At 38.8% G+C, this 25,171-nt stretch overlaps 2 protein-coding genes across 3 annotated transcripts; both read left to right on the top strand.

Moving 5' to 3' along the window:
• The first annotated feature begins 1,371 nt into the window (after positions 1 to 1,371).
• LOC116328312 (probable G-protein coupled receptor 141) lies at positions 1,372 to 3,488 on the top strand. The gene is made up of 2 exons (XM_031750058.2): positions 1,372 to 1,657; positions 2,113 to 3,488. The coding sequence occupies exon 2, from the start codon at positions 2,114 to 2,116 to the stop codon at positions 3,026 to 3,028; it is 915 nt and encodes a 304-aa protein (XP_031605918.1). The 5' UTR covers positions 1,372 to 1,657; position 2,113; the 3' UTR covers positions 3,029 to 3,488.
• Positions 3,489 to 3,982: 494 nt separating this feature from the next.
• Positions 3,983 to 19,100, top strand: hnf4g (hepatocyte nuclear factor 4, gamma). Of its 2 annotated transcripts, none has more exons than XM_031750057.2 (11): positions 3,983 to 4,282; positions 9,285 to 9,450; positions 9,695 to 9,789; positions 11,166 to 11,272; positions 11,395 to 11,544; positions 12,961 to 13,048; positions 13,428 to 13,580; positions 14,023 to 14,072; positions 14,317 to 14,503; positions 16,499 to 16,618; positions 16,911 to 19,100. In XM_031750057.2, the coding sequence occupies exons 1-11, from the start codon at positions 4,252 to 4,254 to the stop codon at positions 17,030 to 17,032; spliced, it is 1,269 nt and encodes a 422-aa protein (XP_031605917.1). In that variant the 5' UTR covers positions 3,983 to 4,251; the 3' UTR covers positions 17,033 to 19,100. The 2 variants fall into 2 exon arrangements, with proteins under 2 accessions (XP_031605917.1, XP_039473448.1); XM_039617514.1 differs by lacking the exon at positions 3,983 to 4,282 and adding an exon at positions 4,312 to 7,621.
• Positions 19,101 to 25,171: the final 6,071 nt, after the last annotated feature.

Genomic DNA, 25,171 nt, shown 5'->3' with positions numbered 1-25,171 from the left:
TGACTTGTAGCTTGTCTTTGCACTTTGTTGTTACTAAACAAATCTGTCAACATCACAGCTATCATTACCACATCCTGACTAACTTCTCTTTTGAATAAGCAAGTAGATGACTTTGTCTAGCAAGTGCAAAAACAAATGTTTCAAAGTTTTAGCCAGGTTCAAAAGTATTTGGTGGTGTTAGGATGTGCATGCAGACTTTCAGCTTTAATTCAAGGGGAATTGTGGCTGTGTGTTTTAATAACTGGATTAAAAAAAATAATAATTCTTTGCAAACATTAACTCTTCTGAACTCTAGAACCCCCCCACCCATTCTTTGCCACATGCCATCGCCCCTCCCTTGAGATTTTGCAGTCACCTTCAGTTTCTGCTTGTTTTGTGTTTTCACCCTTGCGAAGTTTTTTCTTAACTTAGACAGCTTAGCCACTCCAACTGATGTCTGTGGTCTTATAGGCCTTTTTGGTATCTTAAGCTCACCAGAGAATTCCTTATTTTAAAGAACGTAGTGGACTGTTGATTTGTCCGCTCCCAAAGTTATTCTGCTTTCTCTCTGATCTTTTTATTTTGTTTCTTCATCCTAATGATGCGCCTTGTATAAAGAATTCTAGTGAATAGCTAGCAAATGAAAGTTCAGTGCTGGGTCATTTTTCTATTTAACATGTCATGGAATAAAGCAGACCTCACTTGACCAAAAATTACTTAACAGTCAAGTGTGCACGTACTTTTGAAGCCTCTGAAAATGGTTCACTGCGTATAAAAATGGCTGTAATTCCTAAAATGTTAATGTAATACTTTGGCTAAACTTTTTTGGAAAAAAGCTGAAAGTCTGCACTTCAATCACATCTTGATTGTTTAATATAAAATCCACTATGTTAGTGTACAGAAGCAGAATTTAGAAGAAAAACAAAAAAACCCACATACTGTGCCACTGTCCAAATACTAGTGGACTTAACTGTGTTCTTGCAATCGAATACAAGTTGTTATCTTCCTAAGGTGCAAGAGCTTAATAGATGCAAGAACATTGAAGTGAAAAAATATAAACTGGTTTGTTTGGCATGCATGCCTAATATGTTGCATTAATCTGTTGCACTTGCAAATACAGTGCTTTTATTTGTCTTTATCTACAATCATCTGGTAAACCACACACAATTTTTTATACAGGACCCAAGCACCACATTCCCCTAATTACTGAATTACTTAATTTATTTGAAGTGGCATCCTACTACACCAACTTCTTATCGTCTATATTTCACTTGAAATGTCAAAGTGAAGAGTGCATTTAGAGAAAAATGAGGAAGTAAGCAGCCCTGCGTTCCTATGTGCTGACATGTGTTTACAGCAACCTCCTGTTTCTGACACAGTATGCAAAGTAGATGGTGGTTTCTTACAACACTCATACACAGGCTCACAAAGGCTTCATTTTCAGAACCTTAACTTCCACCGAACGTTGGCACACTTCCACTCTTAATCTCTCTCTCACACACACGCGCGCATTCAAAGGCATATGCGCGAATGCACTCAACCAGAATCAGTTATTTCTGAGCTTTTCTCTTCCTCTGCGACACTGTGAACAGACCGCTGCTGGATATAATGTGATCTACTGCAGAGGACACACACAGAAGAGTACTCGGCATCCAATTCTTCACTGACCGAAGCGCAAGTAAGTTCACTGATAAACGATAGTATCTCTGGCTTGGACTTTGTGTTTTCTCATCATGTTCTTTCCAGGGTTGTGTTGTTCCTTTAATAGTTAATGTCCACATGGTATCCTTCAGTGGTTCCATTAATGGTTAAATGGTTGCGCAGTATTTATATTTCTTAATTCTTGAGATACCTTTTTTAGTTAGTCTTACTAACATGTTTGGTGTGTGACATAGCCACATGTTTTTAGACTTGTTTCATCACCCGAAGACAAACAAGCCCTTAAAATACATTAAATCAGTCATTCTTTTCTTCTTCTTTTTTTTATACAGCCTTGTGTTTGCTTTCTCTTTTTATAACACCTGTTTTTAATCATTTTTGGATACACTTCATTTCCACTAACTCTTCATGCCTGCCTGTCTTCCTGTTCTAATGTCTCTTACACTTTCTTACCCCATTTCCTCTTCTGTTTAGGATGAATTCCACATTAAACGGGACCACACCATCTCCAAACCAAAGTTCAACAACGATCAAAACCTCAGATTCAAAGAAATATGAAGAGTACCACACAGCCCTCTTGGTCATCTACACTGTGGTCCTGATCAGTGGTACAATTAGCCTTACCCTGATGATGCGCATCATGAAATCCACCACAACTTCCACCATGTCAATTGCCGTACTCAACCTGATCTTCACCCACTTCATCTTCCTGCTAACGGTTCCCTTCAGAATCTACTATTACGCAGTTCATACATGGAAGATGGGCAATGAATGGTGTAAAATAACCAGCAGCATGATCCACATCCACATGTACATGTCTTTTGCTCTGTATGTGATTATCCTCATCACCCGTCTGTTGACGTTCTACAAGAAAGCTTGCCAGGTGGCGTCCTTTCACAGGATGCATGCGATCCTTATCAGTTTTCTGGTGTGGATTATTGTGCTGATCACTGTCCCTTGCATCATCCATTTTAATTATGGCAAAGACAATAACGATAATGATAATGACACTCAGTGCTTCCAGTTTGGAAAATCTATAGAATCTGCTCTGCCTTTGAACTACACGATAAGCATATTGATTATAGTCATTGCCATTGCGTTGACAGCCTTCCAAGCCAATGTCCTCTGGGTTTTATACAAGAAGCATCGGGAGGGATGCACCTTTCAGCAGGAGTTCGGAGCTCAGCTGAAGAGCCTGTGCTTTGCGCTAATCATGGTCGTCTGCTTCATTCCCTACCACATTTTTCGACTGTCCTATTTAAACAATGTAGATAGATTAGAGGGTACAAATGAAATATTTTTGAGCATAACCACTTTTAACTGTTTGGACATGCTTACTTTCCTGGGGAGGAGGTCCTGTAACATATGCTTTGTAGGAAAAGCTGCTTAAAAGCTGCTGGTACTGTGTTTGCTTCACTTTTTTTTATGCCTGTCAGGGCTCTGGTACAGTTCCATAAATGTAAACAATTTAATCTTATTGCTTTTGAAGTGTTCGAAATAGAATAAAAAATTATTAAAAAACAAAATTTATCATAAAAATTGCACATGACTGTGCAGACAACTCCGAATGACGCATAAACAGTGGTTCTGATTATAAGCTTAGGTTCAACTTTCAGTTTCTAACCTTAGTCAGACAAAACATTCCCTTAGTGGCTTATTTGGCTTCGAGTATTTCAGATTACTTTACATTTGAACATATTTTAATATATACAGAGTTTCAAAAAATAAAACTGACAGACCCCTGACGATGTCCTTAGTTATGCTTTAGCAGTTTTACAATTTTAGAACCATTGACTGACACACACACACACACACACACACACACACACACACACACACACACACACACAATTTTCAAGCTGTGCTTTTTTTTAACTATTACTGTTGTTATTACAATATATATATATGTACTGTGTCACAGCAAGCCGTGTTTTTATTCATGAGAACATTTAAGGACTTTGACATGGTTTAAAATTGTCTTTTGATTTTATTTACTAATGCAGGCGCTCTTGCAATTTTCTGGTTTGTGCTTATAATAGAAAGGCTTCATACTTGGAATTTATAATGTTAGACTATGAAATTGAAGGTCCCAGGATATTGTTTCTGTAAGTCTGTGTACAAGGACTCTAAGTGGAAGTGAATACTTTTTAACTATATTTGCACTTAACAGTTAAATCCTGTGTACATGGCCGATGTGAAGAAGAGAAATAAATGCTGTAAATCGTTACGTCTCCCCCATTATTTTGTGAAACATTATCTCAAACCTTTTTTGGATCTCATACTTTCTGCCCTCAGAGGGCACACACACCTACACACACACAGAGAGACTCACACCTGGTGATCTTTTCCTTTTCAGTTTTATGGTCCCGGGTTACTGTTTAACATCCCCACCCTAGTTTGAGTTTGTTTAGTAAATCGATCTAATGACAGGGCTATGGTGGCGCCATCCAATGTGTCGCTTTCTGAATTATAGGCCGCTCAGCTCTCCAACCTTCCCTTTTAATGTGGTTGAACACCTTTACCATTTTCCCATGCTCAGTGTGACTTAGTCCAATGGCACACTGTGGGGCTCAGGGCTGCTAGCTGTCGGAGAACAACGGTACACCTGGATAAATGCACATCCCGGACAGAAACAGAAACACAGGTAAGCCAAACATTCCTTTTTAAGTACACTGTCGCTGAAATTCAAAAGGTTCACATCAGAATAAGAAGAGTATAAAAACGTGAAGAAGTGTTGTTTTTGCTGTAGTGGGAGTGAAGGTTACCTTTGGTAGTTTTTCAAGGAAGTTTGCGAATGCGTTCCCTTAAATCACGTGGTTTCTGTATTATGGCGGCAATGGTTGGACTCCTTGTTCGCACAAACTGCACCTGCTGCTATGTCCTGTAGTCAGTACTCTGTATCTTCAGGCATTTTGTAAAAAGCAGATAAGAAATAACTAACTTTGCCACATGGGCTTGCGCTGATCAAGCGATAACCCATTTCATCTGCAGAAAGATGGTAATCCGTTCATGTGGTGTTTTTCTTCTACTACCACTATCACTGCATTTAATGTCCAATAGGACGATTCCATTTCTATAATGCAGTTCTATAATGTATTGCTCTGAAGGAGGCGGAAATTTTGCTCTTTATCTTTTTTTTTACTATTTACAAGAACATGCAACGCTTGTGTGAACAAAACTACTTGGTTTTTGCCCAAACCTTGACAATACATGAAGTACGTGCAATACACATACTGAGAAAAAAGAATCAACCCTTAGTTAATTTTTTAGCCCAGATTGCAATGGGATTGTTTTGCTGAGGCATTCCCAGAGTTGTTGATTGACTTTTGAGGCTGTGCGTATCGGTCTGCCCTTTACTGTACATGTTGTTCTGTTAGACTTAAACTCTTAACTATATTGTCTAAACCCACAGGATGCACTTCAGCTGAATCATTGATTTGTCTTTTTTTAACATCACTTTTTTTTAGCTTGCATATACAGTAATGCTAACTTTTCACTGTGAAGAGTGAGAGTTGCAAAACCATAGTTAACTATTTATTTCATGCTTCTATTCTCTTGCATGTTCTCTTCCATTCTTTTGCAACACATAAAAAGCAAATACTGCGTTAAAGATGTCCAGTTTTAGGAGTGAATACTACTGAACTGCATACATAACTGTTTCCAGAGTATCAGGAAGTAAGGGTTTACTAGAGTCAGTAATCGAGGCTGATTGTCATCTGTGACTATTAAAGCCTAGTCTAAATAGAAGCGACAGTATTATGACCAGTTCACACAGATATAGCCTCTTAGCTATGGGTTTTATGGCCACAAAAGGCTTTCGGTTGCTAGGCAGATGCAAGCTTTCTCAGTCATGTCCTGCAACAAGCCACAATACCTTTTTAGCATTACAACTGTTTCTATGAATGTGATTCTCATAAATTAAAATCTTTTACATTTAAATTTATGCCTAGGCTGAATTGCTTCTATATTATGTTTGTTTCTTTTTTTGCCAGGTGGCAGAATAAGCTTTCAATGTATCAGAGAGATCAACAAAATTAACAACCTACTGTAAAACAACACGAGCAGCTGATCATCCTCGCTGTTCCAAATGTTGTAGCTTCCTTAGTGCAAATCAGAAAGTGCTTTCTTATATATTCAAAATGAAAAAGAGGGGAAAGATCAAAGGCACTCATCATTACAGAAATAAAGACCTCAATTGCTGTGCTTGCTGTCCTTGCTCTTAAGAGTGGAAGGTGAAGCTTAAAAAGAGCCTTTTAGAGCTTTTAGGCTGTTCTGGATTAAAGATTTTTTTACTTTTGAGTGAACATTGATTTTTCTTTCTATCTACAAGCCTAAAAGCACGATTCTTTGTTGTCTATTAAACTGTAATCACATAAGAACCTTTATTAGAAACTAACATGGAGCATCCGTATTTACCCTCATGCCTTTATACTTACAACCTCATATTACACTTTCTGATTCTACTGTAATGCTACTACAGACTAAATGTGATCGTAAGGATACAATTCTTCTTCTTCCCTCTCCACAAACGTGATGAGTCAGGTGTCCTAACGTTACTACCTGGTTAAAATGTAATCTCTCTATAACCTCTCTATCATGTCTCTCTCTCTCTATCGCCTCTGTCTCTTAGCCCCTACGCTTTCAATATTATCGAATTTATCTGTTATTAACATGTAGCCAAGTGCTAATAGTGTTTTCAGTAATGCGTGCAATGTTGTTGCCTAAAGTGATCACACCATTCCTGCACATGTATGGTGAACTCCTCTGACTGGCCCATTCATTGCTGATTTAGGGCATCAAATGTCTTATACACTGCCTCTTATCATTTACAGCCTTCACAGCACAATGCCTCAAGCTGATTACCTTTAACCCACACAATAAGAGTTAGTGTAATGAAACCCCTGATTTAAATGAGTGGGTTAGGCACATGTTGATGGATTCATGCAAAGGTGGTCTTTTGGAGTGCGTTTTTAACATCCCTGACCCAAAATAGGAGGGGGATCTTGGTGACACCTGTTCAACTTGTACTTTTGAAGACAAAAATCTGTAATGATTATTAATCTTTTTTTTTTAAACAAATAAATATGCTAACTGATATGAAGCCATAGACAATGACGACTGAACAGTAATATATAAAAATTATGAAAGAAGAAGAAATTAAAAGCAGGTTTGTTGGTGATGTTTAAAGTAGCAGTCAGATTATTTAGAAACTTGTAGTAGAAAAAGAGTAAAAAAAGAGTTAAAAACAGTGGGTTGGGTGAACCCATGGTGTGTATGTGGATGCCTTAATGGGAGTTATCAGTGTTTTCTACTTCACTGCGTGTCCTTATAGATTATATCTGCTGAGGTGGTGGTGCTATTACTTCACCAATGATTAGATTAGGAAACCTGGGAAGGACACCCACGCACGCACACACACACACACACACACACACACACACACACACACGTCAGATGCACATTCACACATGTTACTGTCTGTAAGAACAAACGCCCAAATTTGTGCAAGTGTTCTCCAAATAAATAAATAAAAGAGCAATGAAAGACAGAGGAGGGAAAGGAAATGTGTCTTTTCTCACTATCTATTCATCCCTGTGATAAGTGTATGAGAGAAGGTTAGATAAGTGAAGTGTAATAAGGTGAGAAGAACCCCAGCTCCTCCCCTCCTTATTGTTCAAGGCCCAATCAGATCAGATTATGGGTCTTTTATGTCAGGGATCTCCCTTGTTATTTCTGAAAGAAATAGATGAAACGGAGACAGGACTCTAGGAAAAAGAGAAGAGAAGAGAAGAGAAGAGAAGAGAAGAGAAGAGAAGAGAAGAGAAGAGAAGAGAAAACCAGGCTCAAACAGGAATGAAGTATCCTCCTACTCCTCAGAGTAAAACTCTGTTAGATATGGAAGTAGCCAACTACTGTGAAGGCCTGGATCCTTCGTACAACACGCTGGGCTTTGAGCATGCAGAGGTACTCTATGTAGGAAGAGGTAAGTGTGTGCAAATGCAGACAGATTCACACCAAAACGAGCACACAGAAAGAGATACATTAAAAGATAGGCCAGGCTCTCACATACTTATCAGGGCCTTTAAAATGATCTGATTGGGTCATCAGCCTCAGTACTGGATGAGGAGTTGTGGTTGTTTGTTAGATGAGACAGTTACTGATGAAGTTTAGTGACCGCAGCTGAACCCAAATGAGTTGCTATTTGCAGAAAGGGGGGAAATGTGTTTGACGTATTTGATATGCTCAAGTGCACTGCTTGGGAAACTTTGACTGATGTTTTAATACTGATTGTCAGTGTGTGTATGTGTGTCTTGCTTGACAACATTATGTATAGTAAATCCCACTTGCCTGTTGTTGCCTGCGTATGGTGGGTGTGTGTGTGTGTGTGTGTGTGTGTGTATGCATGAGAGGAAGTGTGTGTTGTGAGGGAATTAAAAGGGCCGTGTTAAAGGTTGAGGGGGACTAAATGAATGATAACCAAGCAGTTCAGGTAGGAACTGCAGGAATGTGTCATAAAGATATTTTACTGGACAGCAAGCACACATCTCTGCGATACACGGGCGTTACCTCAGCATGGAAGGAAAATTAGTCAAACATTTACTGTAGACACTCATTGACTCATTTCACATTGGCACTGGCCCGTGTGAGACCGAATGAGTTGTGCGCAGTAGAAATTTAAACATGTATGTGTTCGATGCATCTTGAGTTTTTACTCGATCGACAGCAGGTTCCATTTAGTAGACTTTAATAGAACAACTTAGATGGAGGCACTGATGATGGTTATGGTTTCTATTACAGTGACGATGCTGGTGCTGGTGATAATGGTAGAGATTATGTTGGTGATGACAATAAAGACATAAAAATAGAAATAAAGACAATGACAATCATGTTTTGTCATTAACAGCAATGCCTGGTAATACCAGACACCCTCCAAGACAATGCACAACACATTTACCAGAGAAGTATCAGCAGTGTTATGGGTTTCCTTCAGTGATAAATGGTTTGAGGACACAAGAATTCATTTTCTAGATTTTGCTGTGAGCATCTGTGACCAGCGTGCATCAGTGAAAAGCAGGTATTGGGGTTTTTGTTTTGTTTTGTTTTTTGGGGACATTTTGATATTTGGTATTTCTGGAGTAAGACTTTACGCAGTGACTAATTAACTAAACATTTTATAATTTAATTGCTCCCAAAGAGGCACTACACTGAGAAGTTAAAGGAAAAAATCTAACCCCCCAGAGGATGTAGCGCATCTAATGGTGAAGGGGCATTTTGCTGACCTAGTTTGAGTTCCTCTGGGGATAAAAGTCACTACAACATCACCTTTAATCCTATGATCATCTCCTGGTCAGAGTGGGCTCTATCATGATCCAAAAGCCCCCACCCACAGGGCTTTAGGGGTCACTGAATAGCTTGAAATGTGTGAAAATAATGTGAACTATATGCTACGGCCTTACATATCACCACATGGTTATCAGAGATTGGAGACCATCATCATCATAAAATGCACAAAGTGAATAACTTTTGGAAGAATGACGTGTACATGGTGCTCTGAAGCTATTCTGGTCTTACTGACCCAAAACCTTGTATGCATATGACCCAAAACACTGTGTGAGTGGGTTTTTTTTGTTTTTTTGGTGCTCCAGACAGCATGCCGACAGAGCCAAGCCTGCCTGGTCCAGATGGGATCATTAGTAACTGTGCGATCTGTGGAGATAAAGCCACAGGGAAACACTATGGAGCCTCCAGCTGTGATGGCTGCAAAGGCTTCTTCAGACGCTCAATACGCAAGAGCCACGTCTATACCTGCAGGTAGAGTTTGCAAAGATACACTGTGCAAGCATGAAATGCTTAATGTGTGTATGCATGTGGGAAATCTAAGAAATAGTTCATGCAATTTCATAAATATCATCACAAATGTGCTTTTATACGCATGCACCCTTAAAATAATTTGCCAAAAATAGTGATAATTTGCTTTTTGTTTCAGGGTTGCATACTTTAATGTCTTATGATATGTCACAATTTTCTTGCTCTGATAACTTTGCATGTTCTGAAGGTTCAGCAGACAGTGTGTTGTGGATAAAGATAAGAGGAACCAGTGTCGTTTCTGCAGACTCAACAAATGCTTCAGAGCTGGCATGAAAAAAGAAGGTAGTGAAACCTCTTTTGAATAAGACGTGAAGTGAAATTGTTACACCTACATGCAGAGAATAGAGATAGAGTCTTCCTGATCGTTCACATTTTTGCATATATGTCACACAAAATTGTCAAACAAATTTTAATATTAGACAAAGATAACTTGCGTAAATACAAAATGCATTTTTTAAACAATGATTTCATTCATCTGCCAGATCAGATAAATCAAGAAAGTGAGAAGTGCAGTAGGCTGAAAGGTCACTTGCCCCAGTTACGGTCAGAGTTCATGATTCAACAATAAGAAAGCTTGGCAATGATAATCTGGTTCTACTCTGCTACTTCAGGACTTGAATGACTTGCCATAACTGATGGAACCATGAATTCTGCTCTTTACATAAAGAAGACCATCCATCATCAGTCAAGCTTAAGTGTTCTCAAGTTATGCAGCAGAACAATGATCCAAAACACTCCGGAAGTGTTTGGAGTGGTCTAGTCGAAGTCTGGACTCAAATTCTACTGAGATGCTTCAGTGTGACCTTAAAGAGGCTGTTCATGCTCAAAAACCCTTTAATGAAACAGTATAAAAATAGTTCTGCAAAGAAGAGTAGGCCAAAGTTTTTCCACCTTGATGTGAATGACTCATTGCACAACTGGTTATTAGGTTTAGGGGTCATTAACTTTTCCACGTAGGGCAGGGTGGGTTTAGATAGCTGTCAACCAGTATTTACCCGAGTTATCTTTGTCTAATATTAAAATTGGTTCCATCATCTGAAACATGTAAATGTGGCAAATATGCAAAAAGAGAAGGCATCAGGAAGAAGGCCGATGCTTTTTCACAGCACTATATATACATTATATACACACTATGAAGGAGAAGTTCCTTTCTTAGTGAAGTTTATTGACAAAGTGGAAAATTAAAATGAGAGAAGGAATTACTTCTGTCAGAGAAACCGACAACTGCTTCAAGATGGATGAAATGGGCTCTGCCATAAAACAGGTGTTTACTTAGTGTGTGTTTGTATTTATGAGGGGTATAACCTTGGCTCAGAGTTTTATAACCCCTAATCATGTGTTATTTAAACATGTTGTTCTGGATTGTATCAGGTTAACATTTGACTCCTTTTGTTGATGAGAGTCTGTAGTGCTATTTTTCCTAATTATTAACTGTCGTAGTGTATGCAGGCATCTGTTAACACTCATAAATTACTTAAAGAAACCCTTAAAACTGGAAAACCAGGAATACAGCCTCATTATTGTTACTCCTTTTGAGGGGGGGGGGGGTTATTTGACTGGTAAAGTGTTGGAGATGTTGCCTCTTCCCTGTTCCCTTTTTTAGATTGCTTCCTCTTTCATGCATGCACACAAACATAATTCTGGCTGTGATATATTAGCTGTACAGAATGAGAGGGATCGGATCAGTTCCCGAAGAAGTATCTCCGACTCCCAAGACCTTCCAACCATTACTATTTTGGCCCAAGCAGAATCATTGTCCCACCAGGTGATAATCCCTTTATGAATTTCTTACTTAAAATCTCTTTTATGTTTGTATGTTAGTTGATGAACTTTATCAGCAACATGAGTGACTAACCTGCAAGCTGTTCAATTCCTCTTCTCCGGCAGAGCACTACTCCGGGTGGAATAGCAGACTTGTCAGAGCAGAAGTCAGCCACTGTAGGGGACATATGTGATTCTATGAAACAGCAGTTATTGGTGTTGGTGGAATGGGCCAAATATATTCCTACTTTTGGAGAACTTCCACTGGATGACCAGGTAACTGGCTGTTCTGCCCGATTTGCATATGACTGTGACATTTCTTCTTTGCATGCAATGAGTGTCATGCATACAGTACTGTGCAGACGTCTTGAGCTGCCCCTCACTTCTTAATATTATGATAGCAAATGGCTATAGCAATGTATTGCAACATCTAAAAACATACATGGAACAGACTTTGTACAGAGTTTGGACAATTCAAAATAATTTGAAGTTTGGTATGACTGACATTAATATCCAATTCAACCTAAAATTTCTTGCCATTTCTTGAGGTAGTCTTAAAGGCCATTCTAAAGCTATTCTTTGGATGTTGGCTGACTTTTGTTATGTTCTAGGTCCCAATAAAGTCACACTGCTTCAATAATGTTAAGGTCCAGGCTCTAGCGAGGCCAATCCATGTTTGACAAGATTCACAGCACCACTGGCTGAGAGCCTCCACCATAATTTACAGGTTTCTGTGGACACTCACTGCTGTGCCTCTCCTGATCTCCTCTGTATATATTGATGACACAGTCCAGTTCTTGCCCATGGCTTCTTGACAGCCACCTTTGCACTGAGGCTATTTCTGCTAAGGCTTTGGTGAACAGCTGAAGGGCCTTTTAGTTGCTGAGCCAGGTCCTTGCTCGATTTTTCCTATTTCTTAACGACGTGACTTTCAGTTACTGTTCATCTTCTGCACATACTGTTTAGGCTTGCCGCATCTTCTTCTGTCCTCCACTTGTACAGATTCTCCATTTTTTTAAAGACACATTGCTGAGATATGCCAAATTTTCAAGTAACAGCTGTTTGAGAATCACCTTGCAGGTGCAAAAACACTATTTTATGCTTGTGAAACTGTGTTATCTTTGGCATTTGTCATAAATTCAACTAAGGAAAGGGGAAGAAATTGTGTTTTTTTTTTAGGTTGCTAGCAACAAAGTGCCTAAAGATACAATTTAAAATGGTTTCTTTTCCAGAGTTGTTATGTGTAGACAGAACATTGGTTAATCCCTTGAGTTACACTCCTTTTTTATGCTTGAATGATTCATAGGTCAGTTTGAAATAGCTTAACAAAAAGCAGAGCGAAACCAAACAAATAAACATTCCTCTGAAAACAGTCAGGTACAAAGCCCTTCAGACATCCTGGAGAACTATTGATCAAGACCACTTTAAAAAATTAGAAGCAAGCACTTGGAACCAAAATATAGAGAAGTGAGGGCGGACTCAATACATTTGTACAATACTGTACTTATTATCTCATGTCTGGCTTTGGAAACCGATTTTCAACACTTGTTGGTGTGTGAGGTTTGAAAACAGAATATTTGAAGGTAATGATTAAATGCTATTTTAAATTAGCATACACAGACCACCAGGGCATTGTTGAGGCATTGTTACATTGTTTCTGTCCTTTGTTTACCCGTGTGTGTTTGTCCATAGGTGAGCTTGCTTCGGGCTCATGCTGGTGAACACCTCTTGCTTGGGGTTGCCAAAAGGTCAATGCCATTCAAGGACTTCCTGCTTTTAGGTAGAAACCAATGACTAGAAAGGCCTCTTCCTTGTGTGTGATGAAGTCATGTGGACTTAGAATGATTAACTAAAGCTTTCTGTTTCTCTGTGACTTCAAAAGTTTTTCTTGTAAATTACATTATTCATTATCGGTACATCATACTGTAAGCAACTACAAACACTCAGGCATTTTTATACTTCTTAAGATCTCCACACCTATTTTCCATAGCCCATTGCCCTGCCTAAAAGGACATAGAGAGTCTACAAGTTTCTCTGAAGGAAAGAAAAATCCACCTGGCTCCAAAAGCACATACCACAGCGCTCCACCTCATACACACCCATGTTCAGTACCTACTTCATCTCAACACTGCTGCTAACTTTACTCACTGTGCCTGCAGGTAATGGCTGTGTGATCCACAGAGACAGTCCTGAACCAGAGATCTGCAGGGTAGCCAACAGAGTCCTGGATGAACTGGTGCAGCCCTTCCAGGAAATACAAATAGATGACAACGAGTTTGCAGCACTCAAGGCTATTGTCTTTTTTGACCCAGGTAATGAATAAAAAGTGGCATTTAACTCCAGAGCCAGTAAAAATAGTAAACCACAGATGGTGACAGGCATCACAGTCAATCTTGTCTGCATTGCCTTTTCTGCCCATTTCCATCTTTCCCAACATGTCCCGGCTAGATTTCCCCTCAAAGTTAGGTCCCAATCCCTCTATTCCCTCTTTACGTTACCCTAGTGTGACCACAATCCCTGCCCCCGTGTTTTGTTACTCCCCCTCTTTTCTAGCCCCTTCACTAAATCCTTCATTTTGCACTTCATGCCAAAGTTTGACCATAATCGATTCCACTCATATCCGCAATTCCATCCTTGATCTTTCCATTTTTATTTATTTATTTATCCTGTGCTGCCCTGTCCTTCAATCCTGTCCTATATCCCTTCCCCACATTAACGCAACCCCCCTTCCTTGCTTTGCCTTCCATTCTGCAGATGCAAAGTCTTTGCGGGATCCTTCGAAGATTAAGACCATGCGACTGCAGGTAGGTCAAGCATTTGACCTTTCTAGATTGTTGTAGGACATCTGGTCTTTCTAGGATATTTTTAGCTTTTTTTTTTTTTTAATTTTCAGTCATGTAAATGATTTTGATTTCAAAAGCAACCACAATGTCATCATGTATTTTTATGTCTTTCAATATGTCAGCAAAATTAAACAAAAGTGTATTTTGCTTATAATGAGAGTGACATGTGACCACATAGGGACTCTGTGTTTGTGTGTGCGCGCAGGTTCAGATGAGTCTGGAAGACTACATTAATGATCGTCAGTATGACTCCAGGGGTCGTTTTGGAGAGCTGTTACTCCTGCTGCCCACCCTGCAGAGCATCACCTGGCAGATGATCGAACAGCTCCAGTTCATTAAGTTTTGCGGCCTGGCCAAGATAGACAACCTGTTGCATGAAATGCTTCTAGGAGGTGAGATTGGCTGATGTCTGTGCTTGTAAATCTGCAGAAAAAACTAATTTGACCTTGAGCACTACCACCAAATCCTCTGCTGAAATTCCTCAGTGCAGAATTATGAAGCACTGCGGAAAACGAAAAGTATACTTGCTCCAAAGTTTTCTAGTTTATATACAGGAGGCAAAAAGTTAAAGATTTTACACAATAACTTTGTACAATACGCATTTATATTTATATTACGTTAAGCTGAAATAGAATAAACCGGATACATAAGATGCTGCTAGGGACATCTGCAAACACATCTAAATGTATATAAATACGGGAAATCTGAAGTTAAAGCTACAGTGCATCAAATATATTCTCAGGAGGGCCATGACAGACAATTGAAGCTTGAGACATAAACTAAAAAGTCATCTCCAAAAATGTTTTCCAGTTTTCACCATATATGCTTAAAAAAAAACCCTCCACGATATGACAACCCGACTTAAAAGAAAGAGCACAGAAATAGCTGCATTTGTTGCTTTTGCCAGCATCTTGTCAGAACGTGGAACGAAACCACACACAAAACACAATAATAAAAACTCTCAGGCTATTCAAACTCTGTTAAGATGACATTATATTTAGCAATGAGTATGATCAAGCAAAACTCAAAGACAAAAGGAAATTGCACAAAGATCCTGAATGGCTTATAAACATCTATAAAAAACAATGTGTCTTCTCATATCATAAGTAATTTTTTTAGCTTTACTCACGAATGGCACAGACAGATATGTATATATAAACTTGTTTAAACAGAAAGAAAGACGGCTTACAGGTTATGTTAGTATTTCTGGTAATAATCACCAAAAACAGACAAAAATGTAACCTGTAATTAAAAAAAAGGCCTTTAGGAGATAGTAAATGTGTAAAATTTTTTGTTCAATAATTTAAGATCACCATTTTAGCCTCATGGTTTCAAATCCTGCCTTTGGTCTTTTAACCTCAAACTGCTGCCTTCATAGTAATTCATTTATAGTTTAAATAAATATTGTGTATATAATACAGGAATCATTAACAAAACCCACATAACCAAAATGAAAAATTAAGTTTTACACTTACATAACGTTCATGGAGTTTGAAATGGTGTTCGTCACAAACGTCTTTAGCTTTACTGGAATGAAATGTCACCTGTTAAGTTCTACGGCTGTGATATTTAAGGACTATATTTCTTATTCTTTAATCTGTATTCAGTGGTGACTCGAAAAGAACTCTCTCATTGATTCAAATTTTCGTGACCGTGAAATCACGTATGGATGACATACACATATCGGAGAACATAACATGGCATCCTCAGGGGAACGATGAAGTGAACATGATACACAAAAATAAAAAAAATGGGATTTATTATAAACATTTTTTAAACATATCGCTGGTCACAGTAACTGTATATGTGACAATGTGTGTGCAAAGTTTCATTCAGATTGGCCCATCTTTTTAAGAGGAAATAGGATATGTACACACATACAAACAAACTGGCTGAAAATTCAGTGAGTTAATATATTTTAATGTGAACAGACCTCTCACCTCTAGAAACACACAAAAACCTAACTTCTTTGCAATTGTAATAATATGGCAAAAGCTGAATAAAAGTTAGTCTGGTTACAACAGCATATATGTTTAATTTGACTGAGTGGTATACATAAATAACAAAGTCTCTACATTTACAGGGGATGGTAGGCAGTAGCCCAAACTACTGAGGTAGATGAGAGTTATTGTAATGTTATTACAATGTAATGTTATTTAGCACTACATAGTTATACATTTATATGACATGGCAACACAGTTTTAAGGGGGCAACAAGGAGTGGCAATCAAATTTCAGGGAGGTAGTGGCACCCCATGCCCCCTTTATCCACACCCCTGAACACAAAGTAGAGCATAATTCAAAGTGGGAAGAAATCTGCAAAATGACCCTAGTGACAACTTCATCACTGTGTGTTGAAGTTTATTTGCACCTGTGTTATATTTTAAGGGCTTACAACAGAACCCACACACCTGCACCATTCAGCACACACCCAGCTGGCCCAGGACCCTGTGACTGGACACACATTGGTCATCAGTACCATGCCTGTCAATCACACTCCACAAATAGGTAAGTTTCTGAGTGCTATCAGTTAACACACACACAAAAAAAATGCATGCAGTCATGTAAAGTGCATTCAGTAACACAGGCGCAAACGTGACACACACATACACACAAACACACACACACTTTATCTTATCTGAAGAGTGTGTGCAAAATGTGCCTCCAAAAACAAAATGTTTTTTTTAAATTATGCTTCAATATATATGTATATATATATATATATATATGAATAAACAAGAGCACTTACTTTTCACACAATCCTACAAATGTTGCTCTGTCCCTGTCTCTTTTCCTGCAGCCTCTCCAGACACTCCCATCCCATCGCCCCCGCAGGGTCCTGCACCGGAAATGTACAAACATTTTCCCCAGCCTGTTTGTCCTCCAGCGAGCCCTTCACCTTCTGCACAGACAGACCCCTGACTCTTTCCTGCATTATGTCAACGAATCTGACAGCAGATCAGTTTCCTTGCCCCCTGTTCATTATCCAGGCATGGTATGAAAATTATGACAGAAATCTCTGTTCAGTGTCAGCAGTTAGACTTCCCTACCCCATGACTCCTGGAGCTCCTGATACAATATCCTAACCAGTTATGTGCACCACGTTTCGGGCCTATTTTCTTACAGTGGCAAAACTCACAAAAGAAAAGTACAATTTTTATGCAGTCTTTTTCAGGTACTAGCCTGTCTGTGCGTGTCTGCGTGTGTGTCTGTGCTTATTTGCTTATTTCCTGGCACCAGAGTGTTTGGCAGCGCAGGCTCTGGGTATCCTGATCAGGCGGCGCAGTCAAATATTGGTGCTCATTTTAGCACAAAATTGTATTTGCCTTAAAACACGCTCAGACCATGTCTTACCCACAGTCATCACACCGCAGCAAGAATGATACGTGTGTTTCCACTGTAGTCACTGATATGAAAGAGGGATTGTATTTAAGTTGCGATGATGGCACAGCAGCAACTTTATTATTCATTTAAATCTCCAGACTTGGCAGCAGGATCCGTCAACTAAAGGCATGTTCTCTGTTTTTCTGAGCATCACACTAGAAAGCTATTTCTCAGAGATTTAACAGTGAAATCATCTGGAGTAATGCAGCTGTCCCCAGGACGAGTCCCGAGCTCCATCAAAATACGTGCGTATATGTATATATATATATATAATATGTGTAATACAAAGTCCACACTCTGTCTAAACTTATATATATTCACATTACATTTGTATAATATTTCATTTTGACCACTGGAATCATGTTCATAAATATCTGCTCACATGATGTTCATCCAACCTGAATGTTAAACAAGTTAGCATGTTGGTGAAAACATTTTAAAACAAGCTCAAATGCATGCGTTCCAATTTTGTTTTTAAATATCAGGGATAGACTCCCGGATGGGTCCAGTAACCTTTAATTTTGCAGTGCTGAGTAGTGAAGATAAAAGCTTGCAGCACACCGGAAGAAAAAAAAAAGTCCAGATGGTGGCAGCAGGAGCTCTCTTCATGGTTTCGCTGAATTTCAGTCTGACCGTTGGTTTAACAAAATTATCTCTAAGTGACCCGAAGACCGTTTATTTTGTTTGATGAGTATTTTAAACTGGTATTTTGCAGAAAGACTCATTTATATTTAGAATGCTGACTTTACTTTTAAGACATAAATGGGTCTGTTTAAATAAGCACAGCTGACAGCCTATTTAGGGTGTTGTATCTTAATTTTTATTTTGAAATTAGTGAGCTTTCTATTTCACCTGTTGCTTCTTTCGTGTCTGAGCCTCCATCTCTGTTCTGTCTCAAGAAAATAGAACCCTCAGAGTTTAATATTCTGCTGCAAAACTGGGATTAATGAAGCAAGCTGTGCATCTATGTGGTCACTTAAAACCATTAACTGACTGATGGTATTCAAGTCAGTAAGGCACCCTTCTTGCTTAGTGAAATGAAAATGCTTTTTTAACTTTCTTCCTGTCTTACATTTCTTACTTGATTGGTTATACATATATATAAAACATATATCTACTGTAGATCAATCCTAATGTACTAAACTGTCACAAACAAGTTTATAGGAAAAAAAGCTATTGCAAAAAAAAAAATATATAAAAAAAAAATAAAGATACTCAGGAAAAAAAGCTGGCTATCAAAAAAATAATACTGTTCTTTTGGATCTAATACATCAACTGTGCTCACCTCTAAACTACAGTATGTAAACAGGAAGTACATGACAGTTATGCAACAAAATTATATATATATTTAAATTTGTGGTTAATATTTGATACTGAGTTATAATACACATAACTTACACGATGAGACTTGACTGATATACCTACATATATTAATATAATAAAGATCAGCGTTGCAGTAATGAAATTCATGATAAATGCAGAAAGGACTGTGGATAATATTTAACTTGCTGTATATATTCAAAATTACATAAACTATTGGTTGGTTTGTACTGATGATGTGTACATTTCTGAATTTATATGTTGATTAAAAGACAATCTTTAAGAAGTGCTTGTGAATGACTTTGTCAATTTGGATTAACTGTAATGACGTTGCCATTCAGTACATTATGCTATAGCACAGTACTACCCTCTTGCTGTCAAGAGGTGAAATACAACAGCGTGCCAGGTGTACTACTTGTTGTATATGTAATATATGAAATATTATATGTCTATGCATTCATTCATTTTTGTGTTTTATAAAACAAATGATAGAAATGTCTGGAAAAAAGGTGATTCCTTTCCAATTTATCTGTTTCTACAACCATAAAAAGTAATTTCAGTATAGGGTTTTTTTGCTAAATGGAAAAAAGGTAAAATTGACTTTTTTCATATTTGGAAAGGAAGACAATATAGACACAGAGATAATGACAAATTGACAGAAATATATTTCAATATGGTTTACCCACATTCAGTAATAGTGAGTGTGGCTTGTCTATTACTTCCCTCATGGAAGTCATCACGCTCCCCCATAGTTCCACTGGTCAGGGGTATACAGTTTGTATCCAAAGCTTTATTGGCAAGCTATTGAGACCACAGCGCCGGACGACGCTGCTCATCTAAAATCAAACCAGCTTCCCCCCGTGGTCCATCTGAGGAAAACACATTTTTGAGACAAACATTGAAGCCAAACTCGAATGCAAAGCTGTAATTTACAATGAAACTAAGCTGAGCAGGGGCCAACTGTACTTTTAAATCTGTGATTCTGCTTACGTCCGTCCACACGCAATCATTTTATGGAGCTTTATGTGTATGTGCGATTGTTTGCGCGCAGTGGATGCAACCCAGGGATAAAGCTGAGAGCTCTTATTGTCTATATATTGTGGTGTGACTCAGAGAAAACATTCAGGTTATTTATGGCGGAGGAGATGATGTTGTCTAGAATCAACATGGCCAAATCCTCCTATCAACTCCATAATGGACAAGCTACCTGGCTTAGGTCAGAACAACACCACCTGCAATGGGAAGATGTGTGTATGTGCATATACAGTAGGTGTGTGTGTGTGTTCTCCCAGCTGCAATTTATTTAGAATCCGAGCGGGTGAGTGTGTGTACACTCCTGTGCGTGTTTTTGGAATTGTGAGTATGTGTGCGTACCTGGGGAGCTTTAATCAAAGGCCTATAGTGAGGAGATGTGGGGGCCCTGTCTCTCTCTCTTTTTCCTCAGATAAAACTGCGTGTTAGCATGCCAGTCACATATCTCATCTGAGACGCACTGCTCTCCTCCCCACACCTCACCTCACCGCGGCCCACACTGACAGCACGCTATTACACACCAGTATGATACTCACTCCACCTGAGGAAGGTGAAACAAAGGCATGAGGAGACAGATGGAAGGAGGAACAAAGAAAGGATGAAACTGCGAAATGTTTTGGTCTTCCTTAGCTGGATCTTAGGTTTGCATGTTTTAATTTAACACTTAAGATTAAGAAGTTCTAAAGTGGCCATTGCTTCTAGAGTGGCTAAGCTGATAGGGCATCGATTAACTTGCTTTGGAGAAAAATTTATTTCAAACTGCAATATTATTATTGGTTGTATAAGTACTGAGAGCTGGGCTGCAAAAAGTTAATCCCCCTTTTCTGATCTGTTCATCAAATAACAATCCACACTGCCTTTTTCTGTCATAACCACTAGATGGCAGTACAGTCCTGTTGTTTCCACAGGGACGTGTTGCTTTTTATTGGTTGCGTGTATATATATATTTCCTTCTTCTTCTGCCATCCTAAGCCAAATAAAAGATTAAAATAATAATAATAATAAAAGAATGAAAAAATCTGAACCAGATTAACAAACGCAACAAGCCATCTTCATTTAGCTGCAACATTTAAGATGTCACAGTGCCTATATCAGTCATTTTATTTAATGTTTTAAAGCGTGAAACACACTGACACGTTTCTTTTTACCATTTACTCGTCATCTGCGGTTTTCCCAAACTAATTAAAGATCAAAGCTTCAGGATTAGTTAAGCAATAAAGATTTTTAAAGAGTGGTTTTCAGCGTTTCTTTCTTTCTTTTTTTAAATGTAACTTTGCATTTGTGATTTAAAACTGTGATTTTTTTTTATGGAAAATGGCTAAAAAAAAATTGCAAAGTCACACACTTTGGCTCCAGACCACGCTGGAGAATATTGGTACAGTCTGAAATGAATGGCATGTGTCAGCGATCCGAGATTACAGCCGGAGATTGCAGACTATCATTCCTCACCAGTGCATTTACCCATAATTCCCCTCTGTCTCTAACATATCCGATGATTTCTCCTCTAGGAGACAAGGTGAGGCGGTATGAATCTCTGCCTCTAACTCTGGAATGAATTTAAAACCTCTCCTGAGTGATTTTCTGTGTCTCTGTCCTGCAACTGTGTATATGTGTGTGTATGTGTTGAATGCATGTGTGGTTTCTGATTATACCACAGGATGGGTGAAGGGAAGAAAAATACAGAGACAGCTTCATTTCCAAAGCTGAGTTCACATAAATGAGGGATTAAAGCAAGCATGAGGGTGAGGGTTCACCTCGGCCTTCGGTGACAGCTTTCCCTCCTTAAAATCACTCTTTTCCTCTTTGTCTGTCCCTCCCAGTCTCACCCTCCTTTCATCGCCTTCATATTTATTTTTGTCTCACAATTTTTTCAGCCCTTTACATCTTCTTCCTTCTTTAAGTTATCTGCTTTGTCTTGTTGCTGTTCATTTTGACCTGCAGAGATAATCCACACGCAGATTTAAAATAGTGCACTGCTGGCTACACACACACACACACACACACACACAGTCAATTACATAGTTGTAGGGAGTGGGGTCCACCACGTTGCAATGATGGGGAACAGGTTACAGTGATGAAATTAAGGGTTAGGACCACACAGTGTTGTGTGTATGTGCGTGCAAGTGTGGGGCTACATTAGGGAAATGAAAAGGGGTGGACTATTGATGGGTTCTGAGATGCAGACTTGTTAGAATAAAGGAATATAAAAAAGGACAGCAGACAGAGGAGGTGACAGGGTGGATGATAAGATGAGTAAAGCAGGAATGAAAATGGTCCTCTGTAGCCTGAGATTACATAGGAAATGAGATTGGAGAGAGAGAGAGAGAATGAGAGTGCAGGGGGTGTACTGTAGAGGGAGAAAAACGGTAGCAGGGATTATGAAGGGAATGAAAGAATGGAGAAATATGGAGACTTGTTTATGATGAACCATGGTAAATGTCAAATGGGACAGACATGGCTAAGAGAAGAGAAGAGAAGAGAAGAGAAGAGAAGAGAAGAGAAGAGAAGAGAAGAGAAGAGAAGAGGTATTACAACTCGGGACGAAGCAGCCCCACTCTGAATGATAAGTGTCTCACACACTGCGGGTTATGGGAAGTTCACACAAACAAATGACTCCCATTTGCCAGAGGCGAGGGACACAATTGAGAAAGAAGGGGCGAGAGAGAAAAAGGAGGAGAAAAGGGAGGAGGAGGGGAGAGGACTGAATACTAGAGCCATGATTTCAGATAACTCCATATGCATTTAGGAAATTCTTACCTTTTTACCCATCTAATGTTGTCCCGGGCTTGGAGCGGAAACTAAAGCGCCTTCAATCCAAAGGATATTAGGGACCCTGTAGTGAAGCGCAGCAGAAGTCTGCGCTTGGTATCTTAAATTATAGGGGCCTATGGACCTTGGTCAATAATACTAAATGTACTGCAAATTGTAGCATGTAGGTGGGCTATGTTTTGCACAATAAGAGGTAATATGAAACAGTAATAAAGGTGCAGGAATACTGCCCTTATTTATACACAATGTGGCATGGAATCAAAGCCAAGTATGGCTCTCTTTGATGTCATCACTGAAATATGTTTTAACCTTGCAGGCCAAAAAATCTGCACATTTTCATTCTGACCAAACAAGCAGATGATTTTGCTTTCCACTTACACTTTTTCATTAGGTGCTTTCAGTTAAATGAGATGATTTTGGGACCAATAGAAGCCCCTCTAAGAGCACTGCCTTGCAGAACCAATGGCTTTAATGTGGCAGGCCTGAATATTAAGAGGCCATGCTTCTCACATATTAGCTTAGAGAAATCATTCTCCTCACAGACAAGGTCTTGAATAATCAGGCCCCATCTTATCTAGTACCATATCACCCCAGTAGAGCACTTTGCTCTCAGACTGCTGGTTTACTTGTGGTTTGTAGGACATTTAAAAGTAGAATGTGAGGCAGAGCCTTCAGCTTTCCCTCTTCTATGGAATCAGTTCTTAGTTTGAATTCAGGAGACAGATACCATTTCCACTTTTAAGATTACGCTTAAAACTTTCCTTTTTGATAAAGCATATAGTTAGTGCTACATCAGACCCTGAACCCTCCCTTAGTTACTCTGCAACAGGCCTAGGCTGGTGGGTGTTTCTTCTTCAGTCACCTTTTTCACCCACTATGTGTTTGTACACCACTCTAAATTTAATTATTGTTTATTTTTAATCTCCCCCTCTCTTCCACAGGCTCTTTTGCCATGTCTTCCTCCCCTCACCCCAACCAGATGCAGCAGATGGCTGCCTGGTTTTCCCACAAGTTTCTTCCTCTTAAAAGGGAGTTTTTCCTTCCTATTGTCACCAAATGCTTGCTTATATGGAGTCTTATGATTTTTGGAGTTTTCCCCTCTATTATTATAGCATCTTTCCAATAAAAAGCTGAATTAAAACTGAATTGAACTGAATTTAATATAACACAGAGTGTTGACGTTAGCAATTGTAGTAATTAATAAGTTTTTACCATGTTTTTTTCTAATTATGTTAGAGCTTCAGCATAAAGTTTCCTCCCAGCAATCCAGTGTTAGGTACATGCTATAAATGCAAACCTTCTTTTGCATTTTTGTGGGACCTTGCATGGACCACAGTTTGGTTATTCAATGTTTAAAATAGATGAGTAAGTAAATAAGTGAGAAAGAAAGAAAAAAAAAGACATGTCAGGTAACTTCATCTATATTGCATCTATATCTAAAATATCTGCGGCTCTTAGGTGTTTGTTTCCGCCTCTGAGAACCACGCAGCATAGGATTTTATGTTCGGGAGTATGGGAAAATTCCATTCCAAGAGATGGCAATTTCTCCTGTGACACTTGCATCAATAGTCCATAATGTGATATTGCTGTCATAAGACAAGTTGTGTCTTGATTAATTGTGACCCTCGCTTTCTCTCTCCTGGGAAAGCTTACTCACTTGGTTGGCATTTTCACTGCTCCCTACTCCCAAAACAGCTGACAAGTTTAAGTACGTTCTCTGGATGTTTTCAAGAGGGATTCTGGGAAATGTGGTAGGTTTCCAACAGAATTAAACATAGATGAGCCAATTTTAACAGTACACAAACCAAAAAAGAAGAAGAAAAACAACTGTTTTTACAAATCAGTGTTTAAAATGTATGAATAGATTTTTTTTAAATGCACGAATGCTTCAGCAGAGGTAGCCTCTGGTCAACCCTTGCATACTGAGGGGATTTTGTGCAGCTGTCAGTGTAAATTACAGTATTTCTCAGTAAATGGAGTTTAATCAAAAGAGACAGAGAGAGAAAAAAATTAAACACACCTGAGAAAGATCAGTGGAATTAGACAATAGTCACTTTATCGGCAGTTCACAAGACTGTTGAGTCTTCATTTTGAATTTTTATCATCAGAAACAAACCAAGTGTAAATAATTTGTATTTCATAGAGGAGGCAAGGCGTCTCATTTCCCAAACAGCTCTGGATCTAATTATTTTACCTCGAAATTAGAACTGAGCTCGCTTTAAAAGGTACAAAGGAATCCACTGTAAGCGTGTAATTAATTTTATATTAGTATTTACTTTTACGTCAGTTAATTATGGCTTCTATAGATGTGCGCTCCACACGCGGACACACACAGCCTCGCATTACACGTTACATTCACCGTGTATAGAAAGATGGCGGTGGTAAAGAAGTGTAAATTTTACACACATGACTTCCTGTCCTAATCAAGAGCTTTCTCAGCTCCTATCTGAAAGACACACATGACTGACTCCTTCAGTGGGATACCCGCACGCCATGGAAGTGTGTGATGAGACAGCGAGTGTATGTGTGTATGCAGCCTTGCAGAAGCTCACCAAC

Source organism: Oreochromis aureus, linkage group 9 (genome assembly GCF_013358895.1).
Source record: "Oreochromis aureus strain Israel breed Guangdong linkage group 9, ZZ_aureus, whole genome shotgun sequence".
In the NCBI taxonomy this organism is placed as follows: Eukaryota; Metazoa; Chordata; class Actinopteri; order Cichliformes; family Cichlidae; genus Oreochromis; species Oreochromis aureus.
This window is presented reverse-complemented; position numbering and strand designations above follow the sequence as displayed.

Excerpts from the sequence above, each read along its gene's own strand:
- hnf4g (XM_039617514.1), top strand. The coding sequence starts at position 7,492 with ATGAAGTATCCTCCTACTCCTCAGAGTAAAACTCTGTTAGATATGGAA. Across the intron at positions 7,622-9,284 it reads GGTACTCTATGTAGGAAGAG|ACAGCATGCCGACAGAGCCA; the intron begins GTAAGTGTGTGC and ends TTGGTGCTCCAG. Across the intron at positions 11,545-12,960 it reads AACTTCCACTGGATGACCAG|GTGAGCTTGCTTCGGGCTCA; the intron begins GTAACTGGCTGT and ends GTTTGTCCATAG.
- LOC116328312 (XM_031750058.2), top strand. The coding sequence starts at position 2,114 with ATGAATTCCACATTAAACGGGACCACACCATCTCCAAACCAAAGTTCA.